We start from the raw sequence: 16155 nt of genomic DNA on the forward strand, positions 1-16155 counted from the left end.
AGGAAGTGAACGCCTGATTGGATGGTGCTGGCTGAGGAGGAGTATTTTAATATGTTATCCTTCGTTTTAGCGCCCACACATGAAAGTATAAATAGCCCGCACACGTACGTATGCATAGGCTGCTGGTAGGTGTGGGGTGTTGTGTGAGAAAGAAGGAGAGATGGATGGGGGGGGGCAGAGGAAGATGAGAGACCACTGAATGATTAAAAGTCCTCGGCAACATGATGCAAATGATCCTTATTTGTACAAACGCTCTCAGGAAATAAAATCGAAGCAACTCAGTGATGTGTGTGAATACTCTCAGCCAAGACTGACTCAGAAATACACAAAAACTCAGGACAACTCTTTGCACATTGAATAGTCAGGCCAACGTTTTCCAGTTCCGGTGCGATACAGATACCTTGACTTCAGCTGTCTTCTGATAACGACCTGATGCCTGTGTTAAATTAATAAGCTGTATTCACACATGTGAGGAGTAGACTGGGAATCATTCATCTGTAGGAAAACATTAGGCTACTTTCATAACTTTCTTTCAATGCAAATGCATTCAAGAATATTAAGTTAGTAAATTTGTATCTATTAGTAAACAGATAAGAGGCCCATGTGTAATTTACTTGCACGAGCAAGTAAACAACACCAGTTATACTAGTTTCTACTTTTTCCTGCTCATGCACCCGTGACATGTTGACCTGGCAAGAAGCAGCCAACGTTAAATAATAATATAAAGTTGACAACACATTATGTTACCATAAATGCCCTAAAAGCTTCCCAGCAGGTGTTACAGTGGGCCAGCTTGCTTCTAGTTTCTGCTTTATGTAATATTTCTGAACAGCAAAAGTGACCGAGCGAGAAAGAGAAACCAAAACGTTGTCACGTCAAAGCTTCCTGGTCATGTCAACTCACTTGACCACAGTTTGCAGTTTGGTAAAATCATTTACAAACAAATAAAGAAAAGCTGTTGACACAGCCAGTGTGGAAAACGCTCCAAACTGGCAACGCTTTGCTTTTAGTTTCCTCTGTGCTCTGTTAGCTCTGCTGCTAGCTGCTGCTGACCTGCAGACAGTAAACACAGAAAAATATAGAAGTAAATAGAATAGACTGGCACGTTTTCAACGATCCAGCTCTTTGACTCAGGATCAGATCCAAACACCAGACTGGTGCATCCTTAAGATTATATGTTATTGATAAACTTGAGGCCAGAGTTATTCTAGTTTTTTGTTTTCCTTTTTTTTTTCTTTCAGTTCAGTTTCAGTTAGTTTCCAGAGTGAGCTTTATTGCTGCAGTGTACTGATTATTATTATGGGTGATATTTGTCAGGTCCATTAATCCATAATAACTTTGTGTCATTCTCGTTGTTTCTCTTTATTCTGCAGCTTCAGGGACTAATGAGAATGAGGAGCGCGTGTTTCGCGAGAGGATCGGCCCTCGCCGGCGACAGGGCGCCGTCCGTAGGCGCGTCCATCAAGTCAATGGACACAAGTTCATGGCCACCTACCTTAGACAGCCGACCTACTGCTCACACTGCAGAGATTTCATCTGGTAGGTGACACACCAGCACGCCAAACACATTTATTTGCCCTGTTTTTTTCTTGCTGAGATGCTGCTGAAATGCTGACTCCTCTGTGTGTGATCTGATAGGGGCGTGCTGGGAAAGCAGGGATACCAGTGTCAGGGTGAGTACTTTTCTTTGGCAGACTCCATTTTCTCAAGTAACATTGCACATCATTTATTATTCAAGCATGAGAACACAGGAGGGATTACATGCTGCTGAGTGACAGCTGTGATTTGGTCCCGCGCCATCACCCCAGAGCTACACATTTACTGCGTTACACCAGCAGAAAACATAAGAGCATTCAAAACTACATGCACAGGCTTTTTTTTTCTCTCTGTGCTAAAAAAAAAATCAACTAGAACTCAAAGTGTTACTTAACTGACTCTTTAAGGTACTTCATTACTTCACTCCATATTATTAGTATCATACTGGGCAATTCTGCAAGATAATATGTACACTCAGTGTAGATGGAGGACGTTATGCAGCTTATCGGTGGAAGAGTGTGACAGTGGAGTGGCTGAAACCGTGCAGCCAGCAAAAGTTGTGCCTCTTCTACCTTTGCTTTAATGTGAATGCAGTTTTTCTACAGTTAACCTCATATTTGTGGTAACTTCAATTAATTTTAAAATCCTGTGACGACTCTACCTGCTAGGCTTATACTTTATACATTAAATATTTAGATGTATTTTCAGCATTTCATATCACTTTAACCTTGGTGTTTTATACTGAAATGATATCAGCTGACTTGTAGCTGACCATATTGATATTAGCAATACTGGTGGTTGTCCCACCAATAAGAATTTGATCAGATGAGAGCAACTAGAAGTCAAAACATTTCTTAAGTGACTCATTAATGAAGAATGAAAAATGAGATCACAAGTTCAGCCCATCCATCTGGAGGCTACAATCCTGCTGAGGGCTGTGCTGAAGTCATTTGGCTTTTGATAAATAAGCCTTTAAATCCAGTCATCTGGTACTCCAACTGGACTTCCTGGATCATATTTCATTGTCTCACCTATGGCTTAAACAACATGCCTCTATCAGCACAGCTGTCTGTGTTTTAATTCAGTCCATTTCTTTTTTTTTTTCTTCTCCTGTTTAAATATTTAACCGTAATAAAGACATTTTGATAACAAAACCAAACAAGCGCCTTTAGTGGCCTGAATGATTCGCTGCACAGCAGGTGGTTGAGCTACATTTCTTTCATTAATGCAGCTGCAGATGGGCTCACATTTCACTTGAACCAAAGCATATTTCTATGCTTCATGTGGGGTTTTTGTTGGGTGACATGCAGCAGTACACCTGAGTGCATCATGCAAAGATGGAGGTAGAGAACTGAGGCATATGTCTCTCATATATAAAAGTAGTGAACATTAACAAAGAAAAATTGTAATTAATTCTGGTTTTGCGGAATTATTCATTCTTAATTCCTGCTAGTGAGTTGTGCTACATATGAGATTAAATTTTTACTTTTTATTCATTTAACCTGGAAAATGTGACTCCTAAGATTAAGACATCTCTCAAACATCTATTGTCCAAAGAAACTAAATTTATGTGCGACTGCCTTTTAGTGTGCACGTGTGTCGTCCACAAACGCTGCCATGAGCTGATCATCACCAAGTGTGCCGGCATGAAGAAGCAGGAAGACACACCTGAGGAGGTACACACATCTGCAAACATTCAGCTGCACAAAGACTTTGTAGGAATGAAAGGATTTTACTGCACTTAAATTCATTATTTGTTAACTAAACTTAATTAAATACATACTGAATTAATTTGTTTTTGTTCAGAAATCACATATTGCATAGATAGTGTGAAGCATACATATAAAGATGTACCAAGTAGTGACTAAAGACTTGTGGCCCTTCCACATAGAAAGCAGCCTGTGCTGTGCTGAACACAAGTTGAGTGAACGCTGTTGCTCTGGGCGCTGCGCTCTGCCTGTACTGTATCATTTATTTTTTTATTTTTTTGGCCACTCATGGTCTTTATGTGTACTATATGCACCTGCTGCCTGTCATTCTACTCAACACAGCCAGAAGCCATTCTCGCACAGCTCAAGCCATAGAAAAGAATGGGTTTCAGAGCAGAGCGGTGCCGCTGTCGTGTTGTATGTGAAAGGCCCTTCAGGCACAAGCTATGTCATCGTATGCATGGCCTCAGTACATCTTTTTAAAAAACAAACAAATGCAAATTGCACATTTATAAATATATGTTAGCACTGTACCATAACATCACCCCAGCAATAGAAATACAGCATCTTATAATACTTTGTTTAGCTTTTTCTGCAGTGAAAATACACATACCATATTTGCTCTTGTGCATTGGGAGTGACTTGGATTTTACTTCAAACATTGTTTCCATTATTTTACCTTAAACCAAATATCTTAGACAGCCTCATTAATAATGCATATGTCTCTTTTTTTTGTAATAAAACTATTGATTTTATTGTTGTTTTAAATGTCGATCCACAAAGTTCCAAAGGGCAAGAATTATGTAGGAAACACTGAATATGGACAGACAGTCACCATTCAGGCCACTGATAAATAAATCTGTTGCTTAGTGTGCGCTGTGTGATAACACTTGTATTAAACCTCTGATAATGCCTCACTGACCTGTTGCTAATGCCTTGTGTGTGTGTGTGTGTGTGTGTGCGCATGCGTGCATGTGTGTTTGTGTGCGTGTTGTGTGTGTGTCTCCCTCTGCAGGTGGGTTCACAGCGGTTCAGTGTTAATATGCCCCATAAGTTCAGTATCCACAACTACAAGGTCCCCACTTTCTGTGACCACTGCGGCTCCCTGCTGTGGGGCCTCATGAGGCAGGGCCTGCAGTGTAAAGGTGAGTTTCTGAGCAGCAGGGAATTTCCATGGGAGCACACGGGGAAACGTCATGTCAGTTCAGGTGCTCATATTTGCATGTCGAAGCCAAATGCTGTCAACAACTGTGCCACAGTGACACGAGGAATAGTATTTTCATTACAGATTTTTAAAAATGGCATGAAATGTTACAATATGTGCAGAAACAACAGGTGAGTCAGGTCATTTGAGAATGTTTTTTTTTTCCATGTTAAATTACATTTATGAAATGTAAGCTACATATTCATATGCAAAACTTGGACTTTGATATATGCAATGTGTGTGTTTAAGTTTTCACTTGTGAAAAAAAAGGTTTCTTTTCCCTAAACTTGTGTTTTAGTGTCCATAATAAAAGTATTATAAAGCATATACATCTTTAGTATACTCACAGACTAATTTCTGTATTTTCAAAGTAAAATGCCTTCAATGAGCACTTAGGTTGTTACAGCAGGACACATGTTTAGTGCGTCATTTTCGTGTTTTCTTGTTTTGCAGTGTGTAAGATGAATGTGCACAGGCGTTGCGAGACCAATGTAGCTCCTAACTGTGGTGTGGACGCCCGAGGAATCGCCAAGGTCCTGTCTGACCTGGGAGTCACACCTGACAAGATCTCCAACACCGCGCAGCGCAGGAGGAAGGTAAGAAGCCTCACAGTGGGACTGCGCACACAACCCTTCACAAGGATATTATGATATTTGTAACATGAAAGTCCAAGTCAGATCTGCAGTTCAGCAGTTTCAGTATTTGTGAGAAACTCAGCTAATCAGCTGTCTGTTTGTCGTCATTGTGTGGTGCACATCTTCACATTATGCTCCACAGGATGAACCCTTTGGGTGGGCGAGATTTATAAAACAGTATTTTTTCAGCTCAGGGTTTTATTCAGTGTGTTTCTGTGGACATTGATGGGACGAAAAGCACAGTCTGTTTTCAAACTGCGGCGTATCAGATTGGGACATTGTTCAGAGACGTCTTCACTCACATGTAGCAGAGAACAGGAGGAGTCTGTTTCAGTTGAGTCCTCACTACTGGAAATACTCGGCGTGGTTTGGGCGAGGGAGAGCATCACAGGAGGCAGGACACATGACGCCCACTCGCTCGCTGTGAATTCACCAGGCTATTACCTGCTTTATTCTCACACTGGGTCAATCAGACATCACACAGACTTTGTGTGGGAGCGACCGCATTGCACATTTGTGTTCTCACGTGCACCTGCGTTGTGTAATGTCTTTAAAAGTTCAGGCCTGCAGTGCATGTGTGAAAAAAAAAACAGGCATAAAGCTTTGCTCTTCAACTGAAAAACTTAGATTCACCTCTGCGCCTCGTGATTCAGGAAACAGATTTTAAGAGGACAGCCCAAAGGCACGGCCATGTTGACTCTCTCTGTCTCTCCCTTTCTTCAGTTGACTCCAGGGCAGGACCCTCCCCAGTCTCCTCCTGAGCTCTCTCAGACTGAGGAGAGCAGCTTCAGTCAGCCAGCTGTCCCCACCTCCCCCTCACAACAGGGTAACGTGGCACACACACACACACACACACATACCAAAAAAAACCCCACACGTTTCAAAGCCTCTCGAGATGGCTTCTTAGCAGGGAGCGGTTTAATGTGTTAATTCTACCAGCGAGGGGTAGCCATTTAATTTCAGTGAAAATATTGTTGCTGCTTTTTAAAAAAACAAGTTAAATGTTATTGTTTTTTGTAGATACATGCTAAAATTGAATTATCCCCCCCCCCACCGCCCACCGCCATTTGGTTGTCACAGTTAGTCATCGCATTATCACACTTTGCAAGCTGAGAAAGAAAAAGTTAACTTTCTTTTTGTGGAAGTCTTCCCATTTTTGTTTTATATCGAGCCAAACGCCGATGACAACGGCGCCGGTCACTGCTGTTATTTAATCGCCCTGGTCTGAGGAGTGAATCATCCCAGGTTTTAACAGAAGATGTTATCATGATTTTTTTTATTTTTAAAGTTTGTTGAAAACCGATCTGTAACAAATGTGTAATGCTCCTAAAAAGCTTTTCCTTCCGTGTACTTGAGTTGAACGCTGACAGGGGGAAACAAAAAAAAGAAAAGTCTGTTTTTGCTGATGTCTGATCTCCTCTTCCGATGACACCCACAGACTTGGCAGAGTTAGATCGCCTGCAGGACGCGCTGTCGCTCGACCAGCAGGGACCCCAGCACTCCTCCTCTTCCTCCTCCTCCACCACCTCCTCTTCCTCGTCCTCGGCAGGCAGGGAGAACGGACAGAGCCAGAGGAGGAGCCTGAAGGATTTCAACTTCATCAAGGTTCTCGGGAAAGGCAGCTTTGGCAAGGTGCGAGAGCTCAGAGGAGGCGTTTGAGGGGGATGTTTATTTGTTTGGTCCTCATTATGTTTATAATTAAACTGTTTTTTTTTTTTAATTTTGTTTTGTTTTTTTTTATCAACACCCAGTTCACAGGGTTCCCATTATTCATAACAGCTGAATTCTCAGGGGAAGTGAGTAATATCAGGGGAGCAAAATAGACTGAGGCACATGTCCATTACATTATATTCAGGGAACTGTTTTTTCATGTATTGTAATTTAAATACAGTGTGAAAATTTACAGTGTTTTGCATGTTTTTTTTTTTTTTTTGTTTTGTTTTTTTTATGGCCTGGAAAAGATCTTATTTATTCCATCATGTTGACCACATTTGTACAATTTCCAGCAGCAGGTCACTATAACAACTTTGTACGGTGACTGTAGGTTACCTTCCCGACACCAGATGGTAGGTTAGAGAGTAGCTGGTAAATATGCTGGAGCACTGAGCAGATAAAGAGCCATTTGTGAGCTAAAACAGAGTCTGTGTTTTGGCCAGTTTCCAAGACTTGATCTGTGTTTGCTGATATGACCATTCACTGAAGTGATTCTTGTATAATAATAATCTTGTACACCGGGTTGAACCTGAGCAGAATTGTCACGGTCAGATGACTGAGTCTGAGTCACGCCAAGCCGGTTTGGACGCTCCTGCTCGAGGGTCTGTGTGCGAGATGGTGGTGGAAAGTTAAGCCAGTTTTATATCACCTTTAAAATCCTTTGCAGACCTAAGTCACACATTCTGATATTTCACTGGACTGCCTTTAGCTTTGATGACGGCATGCATTCGCCGCGGCGTTGTTTTGATAAGCTTATGCGGCGTCACATCGTTTATGTCCGTGCATTCATTTTTCATCAAGAGCTCTGGGAGAGTCAGAGCGCCACGTAGCGTCTTCTCCAGCACATCTCAAAGAGTTTCAGTGGGGTTAATGGCTGGACTCTGTGCTGGCCAGTTCATGTGTGAAAATCATGTGTCATGTTCCCTGAAGCACTCTCTCACAGTTTGAGCCTGATGACTCCTGGCACTGCCATCTTGGAATATGCCCGTGCCATCAGGGAAGAAGAAAATCAGATGATGAAGAATTATTCAGTATATTCAGGTAGTCAGCTGGCCTAATTTTTTGGGCAAATAACATTGTTCAACCTAGACCTGACCAGCTGATGCAAGCCCAGATCATAACACTGCCCCCACAGGCTGCATCCACCTCTCCGCTTACCCAGATGTGCCCATCAGACCATGTGGTCTGGACTCATTGGACCACATGACATTTTCCCATTTTTTTCCCAATCTTTATAGTTCCTAGCAAACTGAAGCCTTTTTTTTCTGATTTGCACAAGTGATAAGTGGTTTTCTTAAGTCGACACAGCTGTTTAGCTCCAATCCATTAAGGTTTCTTCACAGTATCCATGTTGCAATGCTCTTCCCTTGCTTTCCTTTAACATTTCAACAAATGTTAAATCACAATTATCTGAGATTTTTTTTCTCTGATTGTGTTTCTTCTTCGAAGATGATGTTTCACCTCTGTCCTTCCAGGTTTTCATTAATGTATCGGGCAGTTCGTAACCTAATTTTAGTGGTTTCATCAATCTTAGTTGTTTTCTTTGCTCGATGCCGCCTAATAATTTGACCCTTCTGAAACGGAGCGGCATCTTCTCAACAACCGGCGGACGTCTTCCAGCGTGGTGGTTTAGGAAATGGGAAGGCTCTCACCTATTTGCTTAGTTAAATCTAGGTGGAGACTTTTTTTTTTGGTAGGGCAGTGTATTAAAAACAAGAATAAAATGAGAGAAAATCACAACATATTCAGAACAGACAAAGAATATTAAAAAATAAAAAAAAAATAAAAAAAACCTTTATGAAAGACCCTGTAAAACAGAAACGAAGAGAGAAGGTGTGAAAAAGAGTGAAAAACACTGAAGGCTGAATAAGGATTAAGGAAATGTGCATCTGCTCCATGTCTGCCTAGTCTGCTAACTGGTTGAACCCACTACAAAAAGCACAGGTGGGAGTTGTCCCAGCGCACCAGGGTGCCTAATCCTAACCTTGAGTAATGCACATTTGAAGCATCCTGCAGTACTTGGGCGTGTCTTGTAGTCTTGCGGGCTGCAGATGGATACTGTTGGTCCAAGCAAGGGCAAACCAGGTTTGCCTGAAGCTTACGAGAATTAAAGGATCTTTGTGTTGGTGCCAGAAAACTCCAGGACACCGTTAGCAGTGCTGAGTCTACGTCTCACTGGGCCAGAGCACATGAAGGACTGAAAGCATACCAACAAGTGACTGTTTGGATTTTGGCTTGTCGGTGTAAACAGAATTTGGAATTGCTGAAGATGGTTTTTACACGTCACTGCTAAAGTTGAGTAGCAAGACAAATGAATTAAGTTTATTTTTACAGCTGATTTCAAAATAACAAAAGTTGCTCATAAAAAAACACTCCCTTTCTAAGAGGAGTGTATTTAAGTAATAAGTAAGCCACATTGCTTACACATAAAAGCAGATGCCTCCTGATTTGTGTTTGCATTAATTCAGAATTATGATTCACCTGATGTATCATAAATCCCATGTGGTACAAATGTTTCACTTCATCACCCTGCAACTATGGGTTGTGCACAGTAAACACCCACAGATAATGAATGACCCCGTTAAAAAAAACAAGTGTTAACACTGAGATAGTGGAATAAACAGTGTGAGCATGCGATTCCATACTGCGCGTCTCTTATCCAGGTGATGCTGGCGGAGCTGAAGGGGACAGAAGATGTTTATGCCGTCAAAGTTTTGAAGAAGGACGTGATCCTACAGGACGACGACGTGGACTGCACTATGACCGAGAAGCGCATCCTGGCCCTGGCCCGCCGACACCCCTACCTCACCCAGCTGTACTGCTGCTTCCAGACCCGGGTAAGCTGATAACTTGAAAACAAACAAACAAACAAACAAACAAAAAAAAAACATACTGTTTTAATAGCTGGCTGTGTTTTTCCTGTCTCACCCCCCGTCTGCAGGACCGTTTGTTCTTTGTAATGGAATATGTGAACGGAGGAGACCTGATGTTCCAGATTCAACGATCCAGGAAGTTTGATGAGCCTCGCTCTCGTTTCTATGCTGCTGAAGTCACCTCAGCCCTCATGTTTCTGCACCGTAATGGAGTCATCTATAGGTAAACACCTCACTGTCCTCTTTTTTGTTTTATGTTTTTTTTTTTTCCATCACCCTTAACTGTCTAAAAAAATAGAAATATCTAGCTGATTGTATTCATATTTTGACTTTTTTTTTTTGGTATGAAAAGCCAGAGATAACTTAGTTGAAGCAGTCAGTGCCTTCTATGTACTTCTTCTCACATTTGTTTACACTGCATGCGCACCTCCCTTTGTCAACCAAACGCTCCTGGCAGGTAGATGGTGCTGATAGTGTGTTTGTCTTTCTCTTGCAGGGACCTGAAGCTGGATAACATCCTTTTGGATGCAGAGGGCCACTGTAAGCTGGCAGACTTCGGTATGTGCAAAGAGGGTATCATTAACGGAGTCACCACCACCACCTTCTGTGGCACCCCTGACTACATTGCTCCAGAGGTGAGCTGAACTCGAGACCCTATGCTTCTTTATGTTGACATGCAAACCCTTTCTCAGGAGTCTAATGGTACATATTTCCACCCTTGTATTGTTAAGTAAAAGTCTCTTTTGTTAAAAACTTATTTTTGTCATGAGTTAGCAGTGTGGCAGGCAGGATGTGGACCCAAATGCAGGATTCAGGAGGCTGAATGTGGACTAAAAAAAACTCTGCTTTATTGCTGGTTACTCATTAAATACAAGGGAACATGGAAAGGCTCTACAGGAGCGAATAATCCAACAGACTAGGATTCTCAGGAAAACACACTACCTAAGAGGGCGGATGCTACAAGGAACTGAGGAAAACCGAGGGCTTAAATACACACACGAGGCAATTAGGGAGAGAGGACACAGAGGGGAAGCAAAACTAAACCCAGTGCACACAAGACAAAAGACTAGCAAAATAAAACGGCAAAATACCCCATACCAGACAGAGACGGAGACATGACAAGACACAGGGGAGGCAGGAAAACCAACAAAGAATGAATATTATTCTAACCGTGAACAGAACCCAGATAACTAAACTAAGCAGGCCTGAGAACATACATACTTAATGCAAACAAAATATCAAAAGCAACGGACTAAACACTGAGGAAATACAATAACAGTACACATGAATGAATATAACACAGGGAAAGCAAACACACAGACAGAGGACTTACACTAGAGAACTAAGAACACTAAAAATACACAAAGCAAATACAATTTTAAATAATGTGGGAATCACGAAGAATAATTAAATAACCAAAACTACAGTCCTAAAAACTCTAGGGCAAAGACCCAGGATCGTGACAATTTTGCCTTTTCGTCTTTAGCTGCTTCACGTGGATGTTTGAACTTCTCTTTTGATAACATTCATCTGCGCTCAGCTAAAATTCACACATTCACACTCGTCTGACTCTAAGATGAACATAATTTATGAGCTTCACGTGCTATTCCGTATGAACTGAAATTTGCAGTTGAGCCCATAAAGTTATCCGGAAAGTGTTTTCTGAGTTTACACATCAAGGAGGTGAGCATTGTTTTCCATAGATTTCTATAAAGCTATAAGCCTTTTTGCACCTGGCTGTACTGCCCCCTCCATTTGGTTGAATACAGGTTTAGGGCACACCAGAGCTGGCTCCACATTTTTGACCCAGAAGTTATGGCTGTCTTTTCTACTGTCTATGGGTACAGCTTAAGCCCCCTTTCATGCTGAACTAACACACATCTTAACAAGCAGCAACATTAAGTATTTATCGGCTCCAATACTGATTGGAATCTTGTCTCCGGGTTTGATACGCTGTGATGTCATTAACTTCTGACAGTCTCTCAGTCACTTTGGTCACAAATATAATCTTTAGTCTCTGTTGAAGAATCACTCAGTTTGTAGATTCACCACCAATCAAATTGTCACAGGCCTAAATGCTGCTTTCTGCTAACTGCTTTATGACACGAAAAACAGATCAGCTGCAATTGTAAGCAAATTATTTCCAAAACCTGAATGCGTGCACTTATAATGTTGCAAAAAAGGGTATTATGCAAGTCTGTATTTGTGCACATCAGCTGCGACTGGACACTAAAGCTGAAGAAAACTTATGTGTAAACCATTTTAAGGGTCGTTTTTTTTTGTTTGCATAATTTTTCAGGAGTAGATGTGTTTTTAAGAAGTTAAAGAAACATATCAGACAAATTATTATTCAGTTACTTCTCTTAAACATGTAGGAGTGTGATCTTAGAGTAATTCAGTTTTTCTTCCACCCCTGCTGCTGATGACATTTCATAGGTCTATCTATTGTTCTGTTTTTTTATACACCACTTAAAGTGTGAAAGTGCAAGGAATAAGGTGTGCTGTCTTTTCTGAGTGTATCCTAATGAAGCTCTTTGCACCAGTGGACCTGCTTGCTGGATGCCACGCGAGCAGAAATGTGTTTGCTCGTGATCTTTCCTTCACGTTGAGCCGCTCCATTTGGTTGAATTCAGATCCTGCAGGAGCTGGAGTACGGGGCCTCTGTGGACTGGTGGGCGCTGGGGGTGCTGATGTACGAGATGATGGCTGGGCAGCCTCCGTTCGAAGCCGATAACGAAGATGACTTGTTTGAGTCGATTCTCCACGACGACGTCCTCTATCCCGTGTGGCTCAGCAAAGAGGCTGTTTCTATCCTTCGAGCGGTACGTGCCCATCTCTCCCAACATTATCTAAGATTTCATCTCATGTTCTCGTCAGCAGTTCCTGTTGGTTCTGAAAGGAAAACCGAGGAATGCTCTTATTTTAATGTAATTAAATTCACTAGATTTTGACCCAATCCGAGAACATACTAAATAAAATAGACGTGTTTTAACAAGGACATTAGAAATGTGGAAAGTTAAAAGGAAAGATGAATTTGGCTAAAAACCAAGGAAACTTCAACGTGTGACCGAAATGTATAAAAAAACAAAAAAAAAAAATAGCTGAAAAACAGATTCAGTCTTGTGGTCATTGTTTTAACTTTCATTCAGGTTTCCAGCCTGAGAGCGGCACACCGGCATATCAAACTCAAAGTGCACTTGATGCAAAGGTGTCACGTTGTACTTTCCTCTGACACCGAGAAGAATTTTAAAAAAAGGTTAAATGCAATCATAAAACTGCAGTGAGTCACAAAGTGCTCTTATAATACTGAACAGACAGCAGAACAAAAGCAACACAGTAAATAACACCAGCACTCTGGTGACCTGTTTGATCACTCTGCCAATGACTCTGTGGATGCTAAAAACAAAGAGCTGTTAATGCCTCGGCTCTAATATTATCACTGACCCCCCCCCCCCCCCCCCCATTAATTGTTTGTGCCCATCATTTCATGGAGTAAATCACAGCTAAGTCAAATGTTTGTATTGTTGTCATGTGTGCAGTTCATGACAAAGAACCCAGCCAAGCGTCTGGGCTGCGTGGTGAGCCAGGGTGCCGAGGAGGCCATCAAGACCCATCCCTTCTTCAGAGAGATCGACTGGGTCCTGCTGGAGCAGCGAAAAGTCAAACCACCCTTTAAGCCCCGGATTGTAAGAGACACAGTCTACACAAACTCACGCAGCATTTAACATCCCACAGAGCTTCACGTGCACCTGTTTTACACATAAGCTTTCATAAACGCATCCGATATTTAAGACAAAATGCTTTTGGTTTTAAATTAGAAAGACTATATATGTAACATTTACTGAACAACAACTACTTTTACTTCTACTTCTACTGTAGTAGAACGAGTTATAAAGCCAGCAAACTGATACTGGAATTATACAGTAATGTCGAGGTAAGGTTTACTGACATTAACAATCAATGACTAAACTTAAAAGAGCAGCACTCAGTCAAAAATATTATCTAAGGAAGAGACACTGCAGCTGAAATGGTGGAAACAAGAAACATATTAGCCTGTGCATTCATGTAGTATGAGTAAGATGGCTGCTTAGTAGCAGTGGGGGAAGAAAACTCAATACAGCATAATATCACAATATTTTTACGTGGTAATAGTCCATCAATACAGGGACACCAAATATCGATGCAATATATAATACAATATATACAATACAGTGTGTAATAGTTTAAGACCATATTAAAAATACACCTATTTGTACTAGAATCATGAAATCAAATGCTTTTTCAGTCCACCAGGTGGTGCTGTTGAGTGCTGTCAGCATGTGAAAAGTTGATAAAGCAAAGATGGAGGTGTCGAAGAAAGAAATTGGAAAAGCACTGTCTGTGTTTCAGTCAAACATATTGCCTTTTTTCCTTTTTTTAAAACACGGATGGCAGAAAGGAGATACCACAGGCAATCTGCAAGGAGTGTTGTAGGAAAGTAAAATATATTCTGGGAATACTATGAACATTAGGGCTCATTTCACACACAGATGTTAGCTGAGGATGGCAAAGCAAACATTATATCAGCTCAACTGAAAAAAACAACAAAACACTGGACACACTTAAATTAACAACAGGTGCACTAGAGGGGGAACAGTGAGACAACCCCCAAAATGGGAACCGTTTTACAGGTGGAGGCCACTGACATTTTTTCCCCTCCTCGTTTTTTCTTGACTTCTTTTTTCACTAGTTTTGCATTTGAATAGGGTCAGTGTTACTACTGGGAGTATGAGGTGATACCTGGAGCCTGCTGAAGTTGCACAGGTAGTCCAACTCCTCTAGGATGGCACATGAAAATGTGTCATTGCCAGAAGGTTTGCTGTGTCTCCCAGCACAGTCTCAAGAGCATGGAGGCGATTCCAGGAGACAGGCAGTTACTGTAGGACTGTAGAAGGTCCTTAACCCATCAGCAGGACCGTTATCTGCTGCTTTTTGTAAAGAGGAACAGGATGAGCACTGCCAGAACTACAAAATGACCTCCAGCAGCCACTGGTGTGAATGTCTCTGAACAAGCAATCAGAAACAGACTTCATGAAGGTGGCCTGAGGGCCAAATGTCCTCTAGTGGTCCCTGTGCTCACTGCCTGGCACCATGCAGCCCATTTGGCATTTGCCATAGAATACCAGAGCACAGGGCTCCACCACTGGCACCCTGTGCTTTTCACAGATGAGAGCAGGGTCACCCTGAGCACATGTGACAGATGTGAAAGGATTTGGAGAAGCTGTGGAGAATGTTATGCTGCCTTTAACAACATTCAGCATCACTGGTTTGGTGGTGGGTCAGTGATGGTCTGGGGAGACATATCCATGGAGGGACACACAGACCTCTACAGGCTAGTCAACGACACCCAGACTGCCATCAGGTATCTAGATGAAATCTTCTGACCTACTGTCAGACCCTACACTGATGCAGTGGATTTTCTGGATTTCTCCTGGTGCACGACAATGTCCGGCTTCACGTAATGAGAGTATGGAGGCAGCTCCTGGAGGATGAAGGAATCGATACCACTGACTGGCCCCCATGCTCGCCTGACCTAAATTCAATAGAACACCTCTCCATCCAACACCGACATGTTGAATCTCAGGCTCTCCAGGAGCCCAGTGATGCCCTGGTCCAGATGTGGGATGAGATCCCCAGGACACCATCCTTCATCTCATTAGGAGCATGCCCCGATGTTGACATTCATACAACCACGTGAAGGCCATACAAACTTTTTCACTTTGATTTTCAGGGCGTCTTTGAATTCAGCCCTCTGTAGGTTGATCATTCTCATTTCCATTAAAGATGTAGACTCCTTTCATTCCTAACACATTACCCAGTCCATATCAGTATAGATATCCAGCATGATGTTTTTTCCCCATTGAGATCTGATGTGTTTTTAAAGTTCAATTCAATTCAATTCAATTCAATTTTATTTATATAGCGCCAAATCACAACAAACTGTCGCCTCAAGGCGCTTTGTATTGTGGGTAAAGACCCTACAATAATACAGAGAAAACCCAACAGTCAAAACGACCCCCTATGAGCAAGCACTTGGCGACAGTGGAAAGGAAAAACTCCCTTTTAACAGGAAGAAACCTCCAGCAGAACCAGGCTCAGGGAGGGGCAGTCATCTGCCGTGACCGGTTGGGCTGAGGGGAGAGAAAGACATGCTGTGGAAGAGAGCCAGAGATTAATATCAATTAATGATTAAATGCAGAGTGGATAAGGTGAATAAGGTGAATGAGAAACAGTGCATTATGTGAACCCCCCAGCAGACTAGGCCTATAGCAGCATAACTAAGGGATGGTTCAGGGTCACCTGATCCAGCCCTAACTATAAGCTTTATCATAAAGGAAAGTTTTAAGCCTAATCTTAAAAATAGAGAGGGTGTCTGTCTCCCGAATCCAAGCTGGGAGCTGGTTCCACAGAAGAGGCGCCTGAAAGCTGAAGGCTCTGCCTCCCAT

At 42.0% G+C, this 16155-nt stretch overlaps 1 protein-coding gene across 2 annotated transcripts in view; it reads left to right on the forward strand.

The window, feature by feature from the left end:
- Positions 1 to 16155, forward strand: part of prkcea (protein kinase C, epsilon a) — a 56217-nt gene that overhangs the window by 34733 nt on the left and 5329 nt on the right. Inside the window, exons 3-14 of one of the 2 annotated variants that reach the window (XM_030755718.1) lie at positions 1374 to 1539; positions 1639 to 1673; positions 3124 to 3212; positions 4261 to 4390; positions 4903 to 5045; positions 5808 to 5910; positions 6523 to 6581; positions 9593 to 9634; positions 9739 to 9893; positions 10167 to 10305; positions 12304 to 12492; positions 13210 to 13356. In XM_030755718.1, coding sequence (XP_030611578.1) covers positions 1374 to 1539; positions 1639 to 1673; positions 3124 to 3212; positions 4261 to 4390; positions 4903 to 5045; positions 5808 to 5910; positions 6523 to 6581; positions 9593 to 9634; positions 9739 to 9893; positions 10167 to 10305; positions 12304 to 12492; positions 13210 to 13356 — 1397 coding nt within the window. Of the gene's footprint in view, positions 1 to 1373; positions 1540 to 1638; positions 1674 to 3123; positions 3213 to 4260; positions 4391 to 4902; positions 5046 to 5807; positions 5911 to 6522; positions 6717 to 9460; positions 9635 to 9738; positions 9894 to 10166; positions 10306 to 12303; positions 12493 to 13209; positions 13357 to 16155 lie in introns of both variants that reach the window. The other variant, XM_030755717.1, reaches the window with a different exon arrangement.

The sequence above is a fragment of the Archocentrus centrarchus genome, chromosome 19 (assembly GCF_007364275.1).
Source record: "Archocentrus centrarchus isolate MPI-CPG fArcCen1 chromosome 19, fArcCen1, whole genome shotgun sequence".
Taxonomy (NCBI): Eukaryota; Metazoa; Chordata; class Actinopteri; order Cichliformes; family Cichlidae; genus Archocentrus; species Archocentrus centrarchus.